Source organism: Amblyomma mixtum, chromosome 2 (genome assembly GCF_055824585.1).
Source record: "Amblyomma mixtum isolate Tamu chromosome 2, ASM5582458v1, whole genome shotgun sequence".
Classification (NCBI taxonomy): Eukaryota; Metazoa; Arthropoda; class Arachnida; order Ixodida; family Ixodidae; genus Amblyomma; species Amblyomma mixtum.
In genome coordinates this window covers 10,593,882-10,613,630 of record NC_143013.1, presented here as the reverse complement: position 1 = coordinate 10,613,630, position 19,749 = coordinate 10,593,882, and the positions used below count along the sequence as shown (strand labels likewise).

General features: G+C 47.1%; 1 protein-coding gene and 1 non-coding gene across 6 annotated transcripts in view; both read right to left on the bottom strand.

Annotated features, from left to right (window-relative positions):
* Nucleotides 1-19,749, bottom strand: part of LOC149358383 (uncharacterized) — an 80,072-nt gene that overhangs the window by 12,966 nt on the left and 47,357 nt on the right. For 3 of the 5 annotated variants that reach the window (XM_089570454.1, XM_089570456.1, XM_089570453.1), the window contains exon 2: nucleotides 7,946-8,141. In XM_089570454.1, coding sequence (XP_089426580.1) covers nucleotides 7,946-8,066 — 121 coding nt within the window. In that variant the 5' untranslated portion in view covers nucleotides 8,067-8,141. Of the gene's footprint in view, nucleotides 1-7,534; nucleotides 7,560-7,945; nucleotides 8,142-10,676; nucleotides 10,861-19,749 lie in introns of those variants that run through there. The other 2 variants (XM_089570457.1, XM_089570455.1) reach the window with 2 other exon arrangements.
* TRNAE-CUC (transfer RNA glutamic acid (anticodon CUC)) lies at nucleotides 15,922-15,993 on the bottom strand. Its single transcript has one exon. It is a non-coding gene; the product is annotated as a tRNA-Glu (tRNA).

Below are 19,749 nucleotides of genomic sequence, written 5' to 3'. Positions count from 1 at the left end.
TAAGTTCTTCCTCTGTGAGAAATTTGAGAGTGAGCAAGCCAGCTTCACATTGTGAGAAGCTTCAGCGCGGAATGGAATACAAGACCACGTGCACACACACACACACCGGTTCGATGAACTGAAATATCCGTCCTGGCTTCTGGCCGCATCCTTCCACGTGCATTGCATGCATATATCCGCGCTCGCTTTCCGATGAAAACTGTCCAACGGCATTCGTTTCCGCGGCCTGTCAGCTGGGTGCCACTTCCTCTGGCTTCTGATGAGATAGAGGATGCACGTGAGTGCCATGCCTACTGACCCCCGGAAATCCGAATGTCGGATCGACTCCTGTGTCCCGCGTTCAAGCGCCGCTGCTACGGCTCTGATGCCCGTAGCGAAGCAAGTTTGCTTGCTAAAGATTCGCATCCAGTGTATCAGGCAGAAACATTATTGATTGATTGATTGATTGATTGATTGATTGATTGATCGATTGATCGATTGATTGATTGATTGATTGATTGATTGATTGATTGATTGATTGATTGATTGATTGATTGATTGATTGATTGATTGATTGATTGATTGATTGATTGATTGATTGATTGATTGATTGATTGATACTGCTTCGCTCTTTCGGTCCAGAGGAGGGCAAAATGTATGGAAGTCTAAGTCTCTTTCGCTTTTAATTTTTTCCCCAAGACACGCTCATGAGGAGAATAATCACTTTGGCTCATGTATGATTGAATTCTTTTGAAAGTTTGCTTCCACCATTCGCAATTCTCCTGGGCTTACGCTGCATCCGTGTGGCTTATTTTGTGTCACAGAAAAAATGTCCCGCCCTTGACTGGTTTTCTCTGTCGGATCAGAAGGCATTCACGAGCACATGTTTGCAAAAAGAAAAAAATAAGCTACTAAAATGACAACGATACATAACCGGCTGATAGTTCAGGGTATGCTACGTGAGGAGCCTGGCTTGCAGCCCTTACATATGTGGGGGTACAGTTAGTTGTCAGTTTCTAGTAGTTCCAGCAACCATGCACCATCCTTTGGTGTATACACTTGGCTAATATAGTTTATTGGTAAAGTTCGCTTGACACTAAGTTAATGTAAAGTTGGTTTGGTGCAAAGCCTGTCGGCACAAGGTCGGCTGCAATCACATACAGTATATACAACTTCTAACAACTGTATACAGTTGTGTGAGCTTACCGAACTTGCTGGCTCCTCAGACGTGTCACGTACTCCTTCGTTTAATTCGTAACACGACTAAGATGTGTACGTACGCCCGCCTCCATAAGCTTGAAGGAAACCCTACTTTTGCATAAGGTGTGAGGAAAATAAGTTTGTAGCTTTCCTTTCCGTCTTTCTTTTCTTTTTTTTTTTCGTTCTTCTGCTGAGTCGTTCTTCGAGTAAATTGCTACGTGACGTGAACTGAAATCCCGCCTCTGGCTTCAGGCTTTTCAAGTGCGTCTATGTACTACTAAATAGCGAGCCGGTTCCTTGGATCGCAAGCGCCACAAGCATGCTATATGTAATATATGCGATCTGTTTGCTGCACACGTGTGGCGTTCAGTCCTGAAAGCACGACCTCTGCGGCCGTCTGGCAAAGTTATCATTGAGTCAGCGAGTTCCCCTTCCGCTCCGTGTGTGTTTTCGAGGGAAGCTGAGAGGGCAGACACTGTCTGCTTATTATCTTCAGGCCCAGATCTAAACCCCTTTTTTTGAAGGCAACAGGTGCGCGATTAAGATCTCTTAACGCCAAGCGACGAGGAGCCGTGAAGTCTATCACCGACTGCCTTTCTTTGTCTCTCTCTCACACACACACACCAACACAACACCAACACACACGCAGCAACACACACAACACCAACCGGATAAGAAAAAATCGCGAGCAGTTCTTCAAGTGTGCGCTGCTTTGAAATGCACGTTTTGAAGCAGTGATTTTACCACCTCTGAAGCCCAGTATGTCCCACGTTAAAAATCCAAAACGCAGGCGGAAACATGGACATTATTACTTCACGGATAAATCTGTAGCAGTCAAATGAACCGCTCATCAGGGAGGGTAGGATGGATAGCCGTCATAACTCATTCGGCTCCTGATAGGTGGCGCCTCCATTCGCGTTTCTAAATCAGAAACGAGGTATGTCGCGCTTTTCACATTTCAGCCGTTTTACTAACTGGCGTAACTGAACTATATATGACCTGAATGCGAAGCGATGACCTTGCGCTGATACTTCACCGCAGTCATTATAATCGTTTCAAGGCGTACTGAAGCACTAATCACCTGTCACCAAGCAAACAAACCCTGGCGACACAAAACCACTTAGAATGGCGAGGCACCCTCTGACTGACGTGCTCGCGACCGCATTTCACGGCGAGTGACGGCGAGGCGCAGGCGTCCACCCTAACCGACACTACTACAAACTACAAACATTACCACCTCGCAGTGCCTACTGAGCACAAAATGTCTCGTAGATGTCTAGGAACGTCTATAACGGTCATGAATATCTTCGGCTGCAAAAAAACATCCTCAAGACGCTGTTTGATGCATGTCTAGAATATATCTTGCCCAAGACGTCTGGGAGTTAATTCAAGGCATCCTGTTCCAGAAGTAAAGGGCTCCCTCTCAAGAGGTCTTTGACTACATGGCCGCATATGCAGCCGCAGTGCAATCTTTATAATTAAACAGGAGGAAACGATAGTAGTGACGCAGGTGCCAGCGAGAAGAGGGCGTGCTGAGCGCTATCCACCTTCAAGGTTGCTGTCACTGACGGCATCTGCAGCTGTCCTCTTCGAGCGCTATGACCAATGATATTCCATCCGGGGAATTTTCCCTTTTACGGGTAATCTTAGCAGAAAAATCCGCGACAAGGAATTTTCATGGGTTTCGACTTTTGAGGGAACTTAAATTGTCTCGTTTTTTTTTTTTTTTGTGAGGCTTTTCGAAACTGCTGCAGGGAAAAAGGGTCAGAAATGAATGTTTTTCCGTCTAATTAAGAAAATATTCGGTGGCGGCATGGAACATATATTATTGGCCACGACGCTACTGATTTTGAGCATGTCACAGATTTTTAATTCACTATTCTGAAAGAGCCTAACCGAATCGCTTTCTGCCCCCTGCCCCTTGGTCCTTGCGACAAAGCAAACGAATAATTAGCACCGGTAAAACTGCGAGTCAGCGCAAATGTGACCGACTTGAACATGCACGCGCGCACGGTTCATAGACTAGTTTACTATCCTGGAGAAAGTGATTGTTTTTTTTTATTCATCCTCTGGGGGTCGCCTAATAGAGAGGGGAGCTAGCTAGAGAAAGGAAAGACGCGCAGTCATTGCGTAAGAGCTTCCTCTCTCTCACTCGACAGTCGCACGAACGTGTGGCGCATATCTTCCTCCCTAATTCCAAAACAGAACCAGAGTACGACGCATTTTCCCAGTCGCTATAGCCGCAGTAGCCAGGAGAGCAGTATGATGGGCCCACCCCCTGCCTTCTCGTGCGCCGTGTGTATAGCTGTTATACACTCGTCCGGCGGGCCGTTTATGGAGGGGTGCTCACAGCGGCGCGCCGAGAAAGCAAACACCCGTGCCCTCTATATGCCGCGCTCGGCATCACGTTGTGCTTGGCATCACGCGGCTTCGCGATGCAAGCCATGCGTGTCCTGCGCCTGGCAAGCGAAGCGTCTACCCGTACACGGATGTGTCCGCAGTATAATAAGCATATGCACACGCAAAGTGATGCCGCTCCTTGCAACAGGCCTTCTTTTGTCTTGTGAAACTCATATCTCATACAGTCCGTGCAGAGTGAGGCTATACATTTTTGCTTCAGTCTGTCAGTGAGTGAATAGTTAATTCACCTAAGGACTATAAAATAACTACACCACGACACAGGAAATATAAAAATAGAGAACTGCACCCATAGCACTAAGTATAACGGGCTCTATAATTATAAACGCCCGCCTCTAGTGTAAAACACCTGTACACGGGCATTTTGGGTATGTAAAATTAAAATAAAGAAATGTCATATAACGTCCTTAATGCCGCATAGCTGCCAGCACATACTGCCTGATATACTAGTACATGTTTTTCATCACCATGTTCGCACTACATAACCGTCCCCCGTATATGTCCCCCGCAGCACATGTGTACAAGGCCGAAATGGGTAAGCCCTCGATTCACTTAAGCAACGCGGTGGCCATTAAAAGAAACTGCTGACCTGATTTCCTTCAGCGTATTTTGGCTTCCACCAGGCCCTCCCCCTCCTCCATCGTATATTTTGCCTCTTTCTGGCCATTCCGGACGCCTGGTGTTTGACCTTCCAAGTTGTTAATTTATGCAAGCGCCACTGCGTAATACTTTCTCAGACACGAGGGGCCATTTTCGCGGTGAAACCTGCTTTTCTCGAGTTGCGAGCCGGTTTGACCATTTGGTAAGGGCAAGCGTTCTCCTTAACGTGCACAGATTAACTTCTGCACTACACAGCGGTTCCCTCTAAGTATGGGACATGTTACCACGTTACGATGTGCCGTATGTAACATGGTTATGTGTATTTACTCACACTCGGCTGTATGCGTAATGTCTTTGCCAGAAATGACCAATCAACGGGGTTGCCTCTCAACTGTATAATGGAGCCCTTATTACGAAGTCGAGGGTTTGACGAAAACCCGTCTGGTCCAGTGGAGCCCTGAAATGAGGACCCCACCCACAAGCCTCAAGAAACATTCCCCGGACTGTTTCGAACTCTTCGGTTTTCCTCTCCGTTTCGTGTAGTGCTACGGCTAGAACATCTGCCTTTACACTGACCTGAGTTTTCCCTCTGTTCGTCTTTTTAGTCTCGTTGCGCATGCAGCTTTAGATCATCGAGATGCCATCTGCGCTAGCCGCAACGCCTGGACGCACATTGTGGTTACGAAGCCAGCCTCTCAACCCTGTGTACATCGTATAGTCCGCGTGGAAAATACAAGGGCCGCAGCAGTAATATATATATATCGGCATATAAAACAGCGAGCTCTTGCGCAGCACGAGCGCGCGATACGCACTGTTTCTGCGTCTAACGGCGCAGCTAGCCCGGCGGAGAAACGGGGCCGGGTATAATCCATGCAGGCGCAGCGCGCGGCTTTGCTGGCCACTCGAGCGAAAGTCGGCCCACAGTGACTCCGCGCGAACCGATTTGGCAGGGCATGCGCCGAGTCGGTTATATACGCGTTTACTCGAAGCACGCGAATCGAAGGCCGCTCCGAAAATAATTAAATGCTTGGCACTGGTCGTATGCGAACTACGTGCGAACTTTGGATACAAACCAGATCGCGTGCAGCCAATATACTGTCCTGATTGCTTCGGATGCCGGGCCGTGTGCGTTACATGAGTAATTAACAGATGTTAATGTATCGTAGGAATACTCTGAACTGTGACGAGCGCATCAGTGGAGGGCTTCGGATTAATTTCGACCACCATGGCGTTCCTTAGTGCGCAGTATATTGAAGGCTGTCGCGGTCGGAACCATAGAGTTTCTTACTATTACCTAGAGGGAAAGCTGGCGGCGCTGCACTTCAGCCACCATGGACGCTCAAAGCATCATGGGGCGGTGAGCTACTTGTTGCGGCGCAGTCGTAATTTTTTGGGAACACGGAGTGGCACTACTAAGATGTTTCATTCCGAAAACGCTGTTCGTGTGTGCGCAGACGACTTTCGCGCGAACGGTGTGCAAAACCCCATGGCAAAACCCATAGTAGTGAAAACACGACGACACACGACGCCAATAAAAAGGTTTCACTTTTCTGAAATGCCATTAAAAACCTCTTACAGTGTTTAAGCAACAACATTTTTTTAAAGCATATTTACTTTTAAAAGTGCGCCTGTTAATTACGAAATTTTAGTTTTTGTAGTGTTCATTACTTGGCCAATAGGAGAGCTAGCCATCCCTTATTTTGGGCGAACTTTGCACTTAAATGCTTTTCTGCTCGTTTGTTGCAATTTACAGACAGGATATTGAACGTTAGGACATGCTTGATTATCGAATAGCGTTTATTTTTGCATTATTTTTGGGCCAAAAGTTGAAGTTCTGCAGTCGGTAGCTCACCGCCCCATGATGCTTTGAGCGCCCATGGTGGCTGAAGTGGTCTTGAGGGGCCTCCATGCAAACTCCCATAGACGGGCTGCCAGCTTTCCCTCTAAGTAACAGTAAGATACTCTATGGTCGGAACTGAACCCGCGGGCTCGTGCTCTATAGAGTCGAACGTCATATAGTCGTCCAGCCACTACGGCGAGTGCGTGGTGTTGTACTTGGAATGAATTAATTAAAGCAATGTTTTAAACAGGCCTCGGTCCTCGTGTCTTGCACCTCAGCGGTTCAGATATTGTGCATTCAGTACAGCCGGCAGAGCTATATATCGCGTAGAGCTATAACACTTCTGAGCAGCATGCTGCTATAGCAGCTGGTGCTAATTTTCCAGTTTAACTCGGTTTCCTTATATGTTCCCTCAAACGCGTCGAAAGCCCCGAGCCTCAAAACAGTTTTGCTCACTGAGAATGTGTACGCTGCAGACTGCGCTCAAGGACGAAGAATGAGACGAGGGAAGAGGCAACACCGTGGCCTAGAAGAACCACCAGCAGTTGCTCTGGCAGCAGACGACGACTACAGGGGCCGAAACTTGTAACATTTAGTTTCGTTTTCCTCTCCTCTGGTCCTCTCTAATAGCTGCATCCTTTACCGGCGACAAAGGCCGAGGCAAACGACGCCAGTGACAGAGGAACGAAACCAAGGAAAACAAAACGAGACGTTACGAAACGCAATCTCAGGAGCTGCCTTACTATATCGTTTTCCTTTTTTTTTTCATCCAGACCTTCGTTCCTGCACTCAGTTTACGCCATGTTGTCGAAGTATCAGCTAGCTGAGCATTCCAAGCGAAAAACGACTAAAATGGAACTGATTGCAGCATTCACAGACTTGGCGACAAATGATGAGACTGACCTTTCTTGCGTTACGCGAGGATTATTGCGCGACAGAGCCACTCTCTTGTATCGGCTGCGCACCAACTCTGCCTATACGCCGGCATGCATGGTTGCACAAGATCCATCGCTCCACCTCACCTATGTGCGTACACTACGATGTTATGGGTAATGTGAACCATTTCGTTTAGCGTGCCCGCGTTTTTGTGCTGAGCGCGAGACACTCCTGGAAAACCCGCGGAGACTGAACGTTCCCATGGACGACGTCTCACGCATTGTGCACCCCTGAGGGCTCCCGAACTGAGCGGCGATTAGTGCCACGGTCACTTTTGAAGTTTGTAGAGGATACTGGCCTTTTGGAACAGTGGTAGATCTAGACATATTCAAGTAAATCAGTGACCCAGGCGGAGCAACTGCCTAAGGCTAATCCCACCTCCAGCACCACCGTTTGTAGGTAGTCTCTGGACTAACAATTATTTAGAATATGTAATGGCAGTGGCAGCGCAGCTGCTCCCAAACGACTTAACCCCTGTACAAGTTCTTTTTTCCTTCCGAGCTTACACAACTTGCTCTCCACATTTTGCTCCGGTACAGCATTCTACGGCCGTTCGCTCACACGCCAACATTCTTGATTTAGCAGCACTGGCCCGCCCGCGGAGCGACGAAAGAGGTCTGGCAAGCGTCTGCGCGCCTTGGCCGCGTTCACCGGCCTCACAGCGATCTTATCTTGGCGATTTCGTACAAGCAGCGGGGCGCCTCGCGCCAAGCTAGGCGGCCTGGTCCGCGAGAAAAAAGGCGGTGGCACCATTCACAGCGCAGCAGCTTTACCTGACGCAGACGGTGCCCGTTATCGCGACGGGCCGGGGAGGAACACCTCTTATGCAACGGACGCGCCGCTGCCGTAGGCGCGACACTAACCAGCTTGTTTTTGCGAACAGCATTCTTCGGCCGTCGCGTATGGGTGAGACTCGAAGAAGAACAGCGGAAAGAGAACAGGAGAGAAGAGAAGAGTGGGCTGTACTCTCACCGATGACGGTGACCTCGTGTCCCCTTTTCTGGAGCTGCGCCGTGACGTAGCGTTTGAGGCGTTCGGCGAAGCGGCCCGTTCGGCAGCTGCCGACGAACACGACCAGCTTGAGGGGCGCCATGGCGACGTCCACGCGACGGGAGCGGCAGCAGGGCAAGAACGGAGCCACGCTGTCCTGCTGCAACGAGGGGCTGGCCTGCGAGATCCCCGCAGTGCGCATACATAATTGGGAGTGGCTATGGGTGGACAGCACACGCAGCGACGACGACAGCCAAGACGGGAAAGACGCACGTTGCCCTCGCGACAGTGTGCGTTCGCAGTTGGTTTTGATTTTTCTTTGGTTTGAAGTCGCAGTTCACTGAGTTTGCCCTCACACTCAAGAGTTGCCCTCACACAAATGCGTGCTTTCAAATGCATACAAGGGCAGGGCCCTGTTGGGAAGTCTTCTAGTGGTGAAGAAGCGAGTCTTGAGCGTAGGGCAAGGAGTGAACGAGTGTTAATGGTGCATTAGCTATAGCCCTTCCGCTTGATTCATTTCACATACTCCTTCGTTTGATTCATGCCGCTTGATTCATTTCACTATGACACGGCTACACTATGTGTTCAAAAAGTACAGTTTTTACAGTGTCGTCCCTCCAGGAAAGCACCTCAGCGGCATCACTGGTATCTCCAGCGCAAGCTATACCGATATGTACAGGGCCGACCACAATTCCATCACAACGTTAGCTGCTCATATTTTGCCAGAACAGTGCTTTCACTTGGGTACCGGGATTCTTCGCTAGGTAAGTCTATATGCCAATCCACCATGCAATCACGTGTCAAGAGTGACTGTGCTCTGCTTCCACTCAGTTTCATTTGTTTTGCGGCCATAAGCACCGCAGAACCCTGCGTAAAGGCGGAGAGCTCGACTGCTGCAGCTGCAGCCATTCCACGCCCATCGACGTCGAATAACTGATACCAGTGCCGCGCATGGGCGTCTGCCCGAGCCTCTAAGCGGCTGCTCACTTGGCCCAGCGGCGTTGAATCACCTGGGGAGGAACGCGAGGTGGCAGACGAATGGTCCGAAGACGACATGGAAAGCCTTTTCTTGATACTGAGCTCACGTGATTCATGCCGATGGCAATTTCGTCGTCTTTGATTTAGCAACGTCCCGATGCAGCAGTCACGATTTCGGAACACCGAGCATACACTCAAAGTGACTGCGTAAATCACATTCAACTACAAGTTCTCATTTAGATTACTTAGCCAAAGCACCGACTGCATAGAAATCCGCAGTAAAAATGGATAAGCACTGGGGTATCGTTAACCAGCATTACAACAGCCTTCATAGGTTGTCGAATTCCGGAGCCGTCCACTACGGCACCTCTTTCTTCCTTTTTTCTTTCACTCCCTCCTTTATCCCTTCCCTTACGGCCCACTGAGTGGTGAGATAATTACTGCGCCATTTCGAAAACAACCAACAACAAAGAAGAACTTTAAAGCATATTTTAAAAGACAGAAGACAGCTGCGTTACTGGTTTGTTACTGTTAACTTTCAAGGATTTTCATCTTTTTTTTTCAGCATTCAACGTGGGTTGCACCTCATCAAAGCGCATGATGGTTTCAAGCGAAAGGCAAAAAAAAAAACTAAGAATAAAAGGAAGGGAGAAGGAAGAGACGAAAGAAGGAAAGGAAGAAGGGGGAAACGGAGAAATCAGTGAAGGAAGGTTTGGTTTGGTTTGGTTTATGGGGTTTAACGTCCCAAAGCGACTAAGGCTATGAGAGACGCCGTAGTGGAGGGCTCCGGAAATTTCGACCACCAGGGGTTCTTTAACGTGCACTGACATCGCACAGTACACGGGCCTCGAATTTCTCCTCCAAAGAAATTCAACCGCCGCGGCCGGGATCGAACCCGCGTCTTTCGGGCCAGCAGCCGAGCACCATAGCCACTAAGCCACCGCGGCGGCGGCGGCGGCGGCGGCGGCGGCGGAAGGAAGGAAGGAAGGAAGGAAGGAAGGAAGGAAGGAAGGAAGGAAGGAAGGAAGGAAGGAAGGAAGGAAGGAAGGAAGGAAGGAAGGAAGGAAGGAAGGAAGGAAGGAAGGAAGGAAGGAGAAAAAACGAACGAAGAACGGAGGCAAGAAAGAAGGGTGAAATAAAGGAAAGGGGTAGAGGGGATAGAGAGAAGGGAAAGAAAATAAGAGACAATTAAGGAACGAAAAAGGGGGAAAATTAACAAAAAAAAATGCAAGCTAATTGGAGGAAAATATGGAAGACAGAAGGAACGTAAGGCGGAAAAAGGAAATTGGGGACAAGAGTGAGTGAGAGGGGTTGGGAGGGAAAGCAGGTTCGTGGTCTAGTGAGGAGGCTGCTAGTTTCGGGATTAGTGTGGTCGGCGAAACTGGATTCTCGGCTGAACCGCGCGTGCCCAACTTCCTTGGTTTTATAATCCAATGTCCTGTGATCAGCCTTTTTTGGGCCGAAGCTATCGGTATAGTGCTCTAGATACTATCGGAGACATCTTAGCCGAATCGTGGCTTTGACAGCGGCGGCGAGCATTTCGCACGCATAAAACTGACCGCGAGCGGGACAAAAGTGTGGCGCTGGCGACCCTCTTCAATCACTGCTCCGGTCGTGAGGGGCGCGGAGCCGAGCGCACGCGTCATCGATTCGAGGCGGCAGCAACAGCGGAAAACGCCGAGCAACAGTGCAGAAAGCCCGTTCACGCGTGCGACAATATGCGTGCCATATTTACCTCCGGCCTTCTACAACTCCTGCGCTGTCCGGTCTTCGAATCCTGGCGCACTAGGGCGTATGTGTGCTGTCGCTCTCGAGTGTCACACTCTCTACTGAGTATGCTGTTCACTGTTCTGGCTATACTGCGACACGCGCCGTTCGTCGCGCATGTCCGAGCCTCGTTCACTGTTGCCCGCCCACACCGGCCCGCCACAGCCGCTACGGCCACGGGAACCGCATCGAGCGAGCCTGCACAGCCGCGTAGTCGATATGTTCCCAGAAGGCGTGGACATCGCGTGCCGCTTAATGTAAAGCCGCCTACTGTGGGCTGCGTTTGGACCCGAGACCGCTATCGCCCGGTTGTTCCTCGGAGAAGATTCCTCACCCACCTATCGCGACGCAAATTGCCTGTCGTTGTGGTGTTTCGGTAGCTGAGGACCCCGTTCTCACGTGAAACGTTAAATGGAAGCAAATAAAGAATGCGAAAAAGCAAATTAAGAAGGGCAAGGGAGGGCAGGCCCTTTTATGCGGTTTTGTGCCGTGGGACCTCTTGCGGTATGTCGCCGCAGTGGCTCAGTGGTTACATGGTGCTCATTCTGCTGACCCAGAAGGCGTGGGTTCGGTCTCGGCCGCGGCGATCGCATCTCGCTGGAGGCGGAAAGTTAGACGCCCGTGTACTGTCGATATTAGTGCACTTTATAGAACCTCAGGTAGTCGAAATTATTCGGAGCCTTCCATTATGGAGTCCCTCATAGCCTAAGACATACTGGGACGTTCAACGCCGTAAAACCTTAAAAAAAAAACTCTTGCTATATATTTATAGTGCAAATTGTTCTTGTAACTAACTGTCAATAAAGTTGAACATTAAACTTCGCCCGGAAGGAAACCAGGAAGTTTGAGCTTCGTATTTTTGGCACCGCTGGTGGCCGTCTATTAGCAGAGATTTTAAACACAGAGGATACGAATCTTATGTTTGAAAGGAGTACCAGTGTGACTAGAAAACAAACGGCGATAAAAAAGGACGAAAAAATAATCGCTGCCTCTCCTTTCGGCTCTTGTCCGATAGTCTTTCGTGTCTTTTGCCAGCGTTTGCGGATGAAGGAGGATGATTCGCTCAGTATGCAAATGTTAGCTAGAATTCTGCGCAACTCACACAAAACAATAAAGGAGAAAACCGTGCGTGAAACAAGCGTACCGGAGAAACATTTTTACTCATTAGTTCTACTGAGCTGCAACAGAAAATTGCACTTCATTACATACGGCGCTCTTCGCTGCCGCAATTAGATCGCAACGCTGAAACAAAAGCGGCCCTCCAGGATTCACATAAAACGATTGTCGTATGTCGCAATACAAGTGGGAAATGCAGAAAATTCGCGGTGCCCTTCACAATAAGCGGCATCCCCCTCTTTCTAGCGGTGGTTTCGCGGAACCGTTGCTACGCGCTTAATATAAACGCGGTTTAGAGCCCTAAACAGAACCCGCTACTCGAACGAGACACGTGTGTCGGCCTCGGATTTCGCAAGTGCGACTGTCTCCGTGCGCGGAGCTGCCGGTGTCGTAAAGGCTGTACGCACAAGCATCGACGCCGCGGGTTAATGGAGCATCGTGTCATTAAAAGCGCCGGCGTCCGCTTGATAAGGCGGGGCTCCCGCAAACCCGGTCCCAAATAAGAAAAGGCGAAAGAACAAAAAAAGCGGAAATGCGATAATAACAAACGATAAGGAATTGGAAATAATTAGGAGGGGGGAAAACACTCCGTGTAGCGAGGCCATCTTCCCGCGCGTGCGGCTTTGTGTTGGAGTCGCGTCTTGCACGCGATACGCGCAGACAAAACGCGACGCTCCGTCGCACATGCTATACGCTCTAAACAGAAAGGAGTAAAAAGGGAGTAAGCTGTCCTCTAGCGCAGACCATTTTATAAAAGGGAATGCACTAGAGTAGAGCTTACTCCCTTTTTACTCCCATATAGGGCTCTTGATGTTTAGACTGTATATGGGTGTTCGCTAGACGAGGGCTTATTCCCGTTTTACTCCCATATAGGAGTATTGATGTTTAGACTGCATATGGGTGTTCGCTAGACGAGGGCTTACTCCCGTTTTACTCCCATAAAGGAGTATTGATGTTTAGACTGTATATGGGTGTTCGCTAGACGAGGGCTTACTCCCGTTTTACTCCCATAAAGGAGTATTGATGTTTAGACTGTATATGGGTGTTCGCTAGAAGACAGCTTACTCCCTTTTTACTCCCATATAGGAGTATTCATGTTTAGACTGTATAAGGGTGTGCGCTAGAGGACACCTTACTCCCTTTTTACTCCCATATAGGAGTATTCATGTTTAGACTGTATATGGGTGTTCGCTAGACGATAGCTTACTCCCTTTTTACTCCCATATAGGAGTATTCATGTTTAGACTGTATATGGGTGTTCGCTAGAGGAGAGCTTACTCCCTTTTTACTCCCATATAGGAGTATTCATGTTTAGACATTATATGGGTGTCCGAAAGAAGAGGGCTTACTCCCTTTTTACTCCCATATGGGAGTATTGATGTTTATACGTCTGTGACATTGAGAGATCGCCTGTCCCTTCATTCATTGCTTTCCTTTTTTTCTCATTCTCTATGTGCCCGTTGAAAGAGTGGCGTTGTTTGTTACGCTCGTGTGACCGCGCAAAAGATAAGGCTCAATTAAGTGTCCAAAGTGTGGAGTTCCGCTCGTGACAGCCGAGCAAACAAGCGTGCAAGCTGATAATGCCTCAAGCAAACGCTCTCGAGGTTCGATGTATACAAAGGCTCTTTCTTGTATGCGGAGAAAGAAAAAAGAAAAAGTTAGCTACGCCCGTATTGTGAGAGATCAAAGGGAGTGTGCCTAGTAGCTGAGCCGCTGTAATTGCGGTTGGACTGCTCCATGCGTGACCGCTAGCATACAGGGAAGCTTTGTGTCGAACCACACGTCGTATACAGCAGATATCGCGGGACGTCATGCACATAAGGGCACGGATGTGTGTACGCGTAGTCTATATATAACAATGGCTGAAACATAGCATCGATAAACGATTTTTTTCTGGGGCAGAATCGCTCGCGCGGAAATTCGTAGAGTTCGTTGAGCTATAGACAAACACGAACGAGCTAGAAAGAAAGAAAGTGTTGACTGCCTCATTGGCGCGTTTCGACAGGAAAAATTTGAAGGAGGACCTCGTGCTGAGAACTTGGAAAGCTCTCCAGGCAGGTCGGGCGTTCCTATTGATACGTCTAATAGGGAGAGCGGGGTCTCGACTTGCAGCTGTGGCCAGGCGCAACTGCTGATATATATATCATCATCATCATCAGCCTGACTACACCCACTGCAGGGCAAAGGCCTCTCCCATGTCTCTCCAACTAACCCTGTCCTTTGCCAGTTGCGGCCGCCGTATCCCCGCAAACTTCTTCTCATCCGCCCACCTAACTTTCTGCCGCCACCTGCTACGTTTGCCTTCTTTTGGAATCCACTCCGTTACCCTTAAGGACCAGCGGTTATCTTGCCTTCGCATTACATGCCCTGCCCAAGCCCATTTCTTCCTCTTGATTTCAACTAAGATGTCATTAACCCGCGTTTGTTCCCTCACCCACTCCGCCCTCTTCCGATCTCTTAACGTTACACCTATCATTTTCCTTTCCATAGCTCGCTGCGTTGTTCTTAACTTAAGCTGAACCCTCTTTGTACCCGCACTCTTCTCTTCTGTCCGCATCATCGTTCATCACAATCATCTTCATGCCCCTAGCTGGCCAGGAATTGATAGCTTTGGCCGAACTCATTGATTTTCTTTGCAAATAAATCTCCCTCTCTTTCTGTTTTTCTTCAGTACTGTTTCTTTCGGAGTAAAAACGGAGCAGTCTGTCGTCTAGCACGCTTCTTTTTTTTACTAGAACGGTAAACAAAGTTTTAATAAACGATCGTGAGGACAGAGGCCTAAATAACCCATTACACGATGTCAAAATGAGGCCCTCTTTAGAGAAAGTGCAAAATATCGAATACCATCAGCGTCACGTGCTTCTCACAAATCTGGTAATTGTGGGGACTCAGAGCGATGTCACAACAACGCTTATGTGAAGCGCAATTTCCTTCATTATTTTTTATTTTGACGTACGATAAGAAAGTGTTGCCATGATTTTCAGAGCCGGGAAATCTTTATTTCATTGGGGTGCTGCAGATAAAGAAAAACTTACGGCGTGATTCTGACTGCGAAAGGAATGAGCTAAAGCATGCATCCCGTCAGACCTCTCTGCACAGATGAAGTCACCGCGCACAGAATATTTGGGCACGACACAAAATAGTTGACAGTTTCAAAACCATAGAGTCACATCAGTAAAATGTCTCGTAAACTATGCGAGACAATGCACACGTCAACAATCAAAGCCGACTTTAACGCCTTTAATAACACTAGAGATGCGCACGGCAGAAATCGCAGAAATCATTGAAGTTACCTATGATGCTATTATAATGCGCCTGTTGTGTGAGTGTTATATCTCCCCTAAAATGCGCGTTCTGCAACTATTGATGGATATTAGGAATGGAATGGTGGCGGCCACGGTACTTTTATTTTCTTTATAATTATGTTCCAAATTTTATCCAAACTTAAAGGCTCTATCTAAAATTCATTTCTTAAATATAAATTTACACATTTTGAATCCTGAACTTGTATTTCTAATTGTGACGTTTGTTCTTAACGCCTATCGCAAATGGACGCACATTACCATCGTTACTTCTGAACCCAAGTGCCTTGGGGTACTGACTTTGTCTGGTTGTACACTTGGATGGATAATGCCAGCCTCATACTACTACGTACATGCAAGTATTAGACTGTCTACTCCACCTTGGGGGATTCCCCTAAACATTTGACCAACACTGTTCCCACTTCGAGTCATTGATCAATTCGCTCTCGCCCTACCATAAGCTTGCCGTCCCGGTTAGCTCAATTGGTAGAGCGACTGCTCCGGTGAAGCGGTAGTCCTGGGTTCGAACCCCGGACCAGGACGAATTTTTCTTTAACTACGAAGTTTCTGAGAAAGATGTATAGCTTTCCTTTGTAGCCGTATGGCTGCGCTCGGGTGGATGCCAATGAGTAATTACTCCCTTATTACAAATCTACTCCACCTTGGGGGTTACCCTAAACATTTGACCAAGTATTAGAACTCTAGCAAGTATCTGCATGAAGGTCCCTCTGCGAAGTTTTGTATGATAGCAATGCAACACAAATAATGCAATAATAAAAAAAGGAAAAAATCAAGTTCCGACACCGGGAATCGAACCCGGGCCTCCTGGGTGAGAGCCAGGTATCCTAACCACTAGACCATGCCGGAGATGGTAGTGAGAGCAGCGTAATGCATATAAGTACGACCTAGCTGATACATAGACGTTTAATTAACCACTTTATTACATACATACATACATACATACATACATACATACATACACACATACATACACACATACATACACACATACATACATACATACATACATACATACATACATACATACATACATACATACATACATACATACATACATGCATACATGCATACATACATACATACATACATGCATGCATACATACATACATGCATGCATACATGCATACATACATACATACATACATACATACATACATACATACATACATACATACATACATACATACATACATACATACATACATACATACATACATACATACATGCATGCATACATGCATACATGCATACATGCATACATCAAATCAAATCAAATCAAAATTTATTTTCAACATTACAATGTTGATGGCTTCCGTGACAAAAAGCTGTGAGGACAGCTTGACTAGGTCAGGGAACCATTTTGGCAGCAGCGACTTCATATACACTTCAATAATTCAAATACAAATGAAATGTGCAACAGAATACATACATTGTCTTACTGAGTACAATAGTTAAAATGCAAGTGAATATTGTAATGGAATACACGGACTTCATTCATCAACTTAACTACGCCACAAAAGAACAATGTGCCCTACAATAAAACTACGCAACAAACGAATAAAAATTAGTACCATAAAGCGTTTTACCCATGAGATCCCGATGAGAAGGCAAACACACACACACTCACTCTGTATGCCCAATTTCACAATTACCACTCAAAATCATATAACAGTCTTACATGCATACATGCATACATGCATGCATACATGCATGCATACATACATACATACATACATACATACATACATACATACATACATACATACATACATACATACATACATACATACATACATACATACATACATACATACATACATACATACATACATACATACATACATACATACATACATACATACATACATACATACATACATACATACATACATACATACATACATGCATGCATACATTAGACGAGAAAGTCAGCTAGTGCAAGTTAGCTCTGATAAAAAAAAAGTATAGAGAGGCTACTAAGGTAACGATTCAATTGGATTGCAACTCACTTCTTTGAAATTACCGTACTATGCGTCGTGTCAAACTACTCGGCGCCACGTGGTGACGAAGCAGTTATCGCCTGAAAACTGAAACTGGAGCCAGAGGCGCATTTTTAACGCGATAGCGTTGAGGCTTCCGTTGTTGTTGTTGTTGCACTCTGTTGGAGTGGCACATACCCACAGTGGAGGATTGGCCAGGGTTCCTTGCACATTCAAACAGTTGAGAAACATTGACTCATTTAAGGCAGTCGAGGCTGAATGAATTTTGTGCTAAAAACATTTTGTGAATTATAACTAACAAAGGAGTCCCCCTGACGCAAAATACGGCGTCGTCGGCGTCGGCGATGTGAGCGATAAATAGGGAGGCAGAGGGTGGCCCAGGCGACCACCCCTGGAGAAGCAACCTAGGCGGACTACCTAGGTCACGTGACCTTGTGGTTTCATCACGACCCGCCCACCGGATTGTGAGCAAACTATAACCGCCCTAATAGGTAGCAGTTAAATTAAGGATTGCTCGTAAGAGGTTTTTTTATTCATATTGCAGCGAAGAAGCGCACACACACACAGAGAAGGAACACGCAAAAAAAAACACGGACGAACGCTGCTTCGTCCGCACCAATATGTGCGCCAAAACGCACCAATATGTGCAGCGTTCGTCCGTGTGTGTTTTTTTTTTTCGTGTTCCTTCTCTGTGTGTGTGTGCTTCTTCGCTGCAATATGAATCAAGAATGTTACCAACTTGCCCAAAAACGTGTTTTACTCAAGTAAGAGGTTTGTCGGGAAGAACAACTTGGGTCGCGCAAGCCCCTCCAGATGGCAGCACCTGCCGTTGCAGGGCAGTGGCGCATCGCTTCACTACTGCACCACTGCGCCAGGAGTGGCATGAGGACTGCCAGGGATCTATGAATGTAAAGTTCAGAGTGACCAATTCCGCATATACGGGCATTAACTCACTCACGCTATCACGTCATACCCTTAAGGTGGAGCTTAAGTGGCCCCTCCAATTTTCGGACAAGACTTGTAGAGGGCGGTGGGGCGACAGGGGGCGGTAGTCTGCACTGACATCAAAGTAGAACAGGGGTGCCGACCGATTTGATTAACGCCACGAACAAACTGTGGAGAACGTCGATACACCCAGCTATAATTATTCCGCCTATCGTTTGAGATATAAGCTATCGCAGCGTTCCTCGTTGGTTACACAGCTCCTCGTCAAGTGGTCAGATAAAGTACGAATGATATCTCTCTGCCCCTCAAGCGGTCGAAGACTGCTGCAGACGGTTTTACCCCTGTAGATAATCGCCCGAAACTCGTTCCTTTTCTCCGTTTGGCTAGGTTCTACATCCTCTGAATCAAATCAGGTGAGAGCAATAATAATTATGCTTTATCTTGTAAGTTAGGAGTCGTATTGGACTACAAAACATTGAGGCAGGTATCTAGGGAGAAAGCACGGTTGTAGAAAAAGAAGTCCTTGGATCGAAAAAGGCGACTTTTTCTCCATTTGTAACGTCTCGTTATGACGCTACTAGTTACAGAATTTGCCGGAGTAACAAGCGTGGGTTGGGCTTCAGCAATAGGCCCATGTTCACATCCTCGTCTGAACTTCTGCAATATGCGGCGCAAACTTCGTTGGCTGTAACGACCTCTAAGTAAGCATTTGTTGCAGCATGTGGATAATAAAATGCGCCCGCAGCCTAAACGCAGCCAGGCTGTTGGTTCCATGGCAGTCGCGTAACGTATACTATGCTGTGCTAAGTGATCACTGCAAGCTTCCATCGACGCTCCATGTACAGATGAACCTCGTTGTAATGAAGTTAATGGCAACCGGCGATTACTTCGTTATAGCCATAGCTTCGTTATAGCCCGTGTTGGCCGGGATTCCAAGGGGAATCGTCATTCCTTCGTTGTATCCAATATTTCATTATAAGCGATTTCGTTATAGCGTGGTTCGACTGTATATATTAATCCTCGTCAGACCCCGCGTACTATATAATTCGTCTTTTACGGAATTACAAAAAAAAAACGATCACTTCTGCAGACTAAGTGCTATTTGGGAAGTCAGAGAGTACTCACAGTGTTCTCATGTAGAAAGCTTTTCAATAACTGTGCAACAATAGGGGTGCTATGAGCAAAATAGCGCCTATAAATAAAACCTCCTGTCTCGTTTTTGCGGTGTCGCTTCGTACGGATACCAGAGACTAGTAGATGCTGGGCAAATGATATCGCGCATTCGGTTTCTCAAATTTGACGACGTATAGTTTTGTTTGTATTCTCATGATTTTATTTCCATGTGGTTATCCATGTTCCTGATTGGTCTCCAGTGTGCTACTGGCGCAAGCGCGGAGGGAGTGGAATACCGCGAGCTTTCTACACCTGTTAGCAGCAATCCAAAGCACGCATGTTTGAGCTCGTAATAAATATTATCACATTGTGCAACTCGTACGTTGGAGATTTCGCTCTGTTACTCCCTTCATTCCATTTATTCTTCAGTTTTATTTCTCTCGTTTTAACTTGAGTTTACGCGTTTTTTGTTTGTTTTATGGGCTGCAGTATACTCTCCATTCGCGTCCTTTTTGCTAAATTTATTTTTTCATCCCGAAATCCT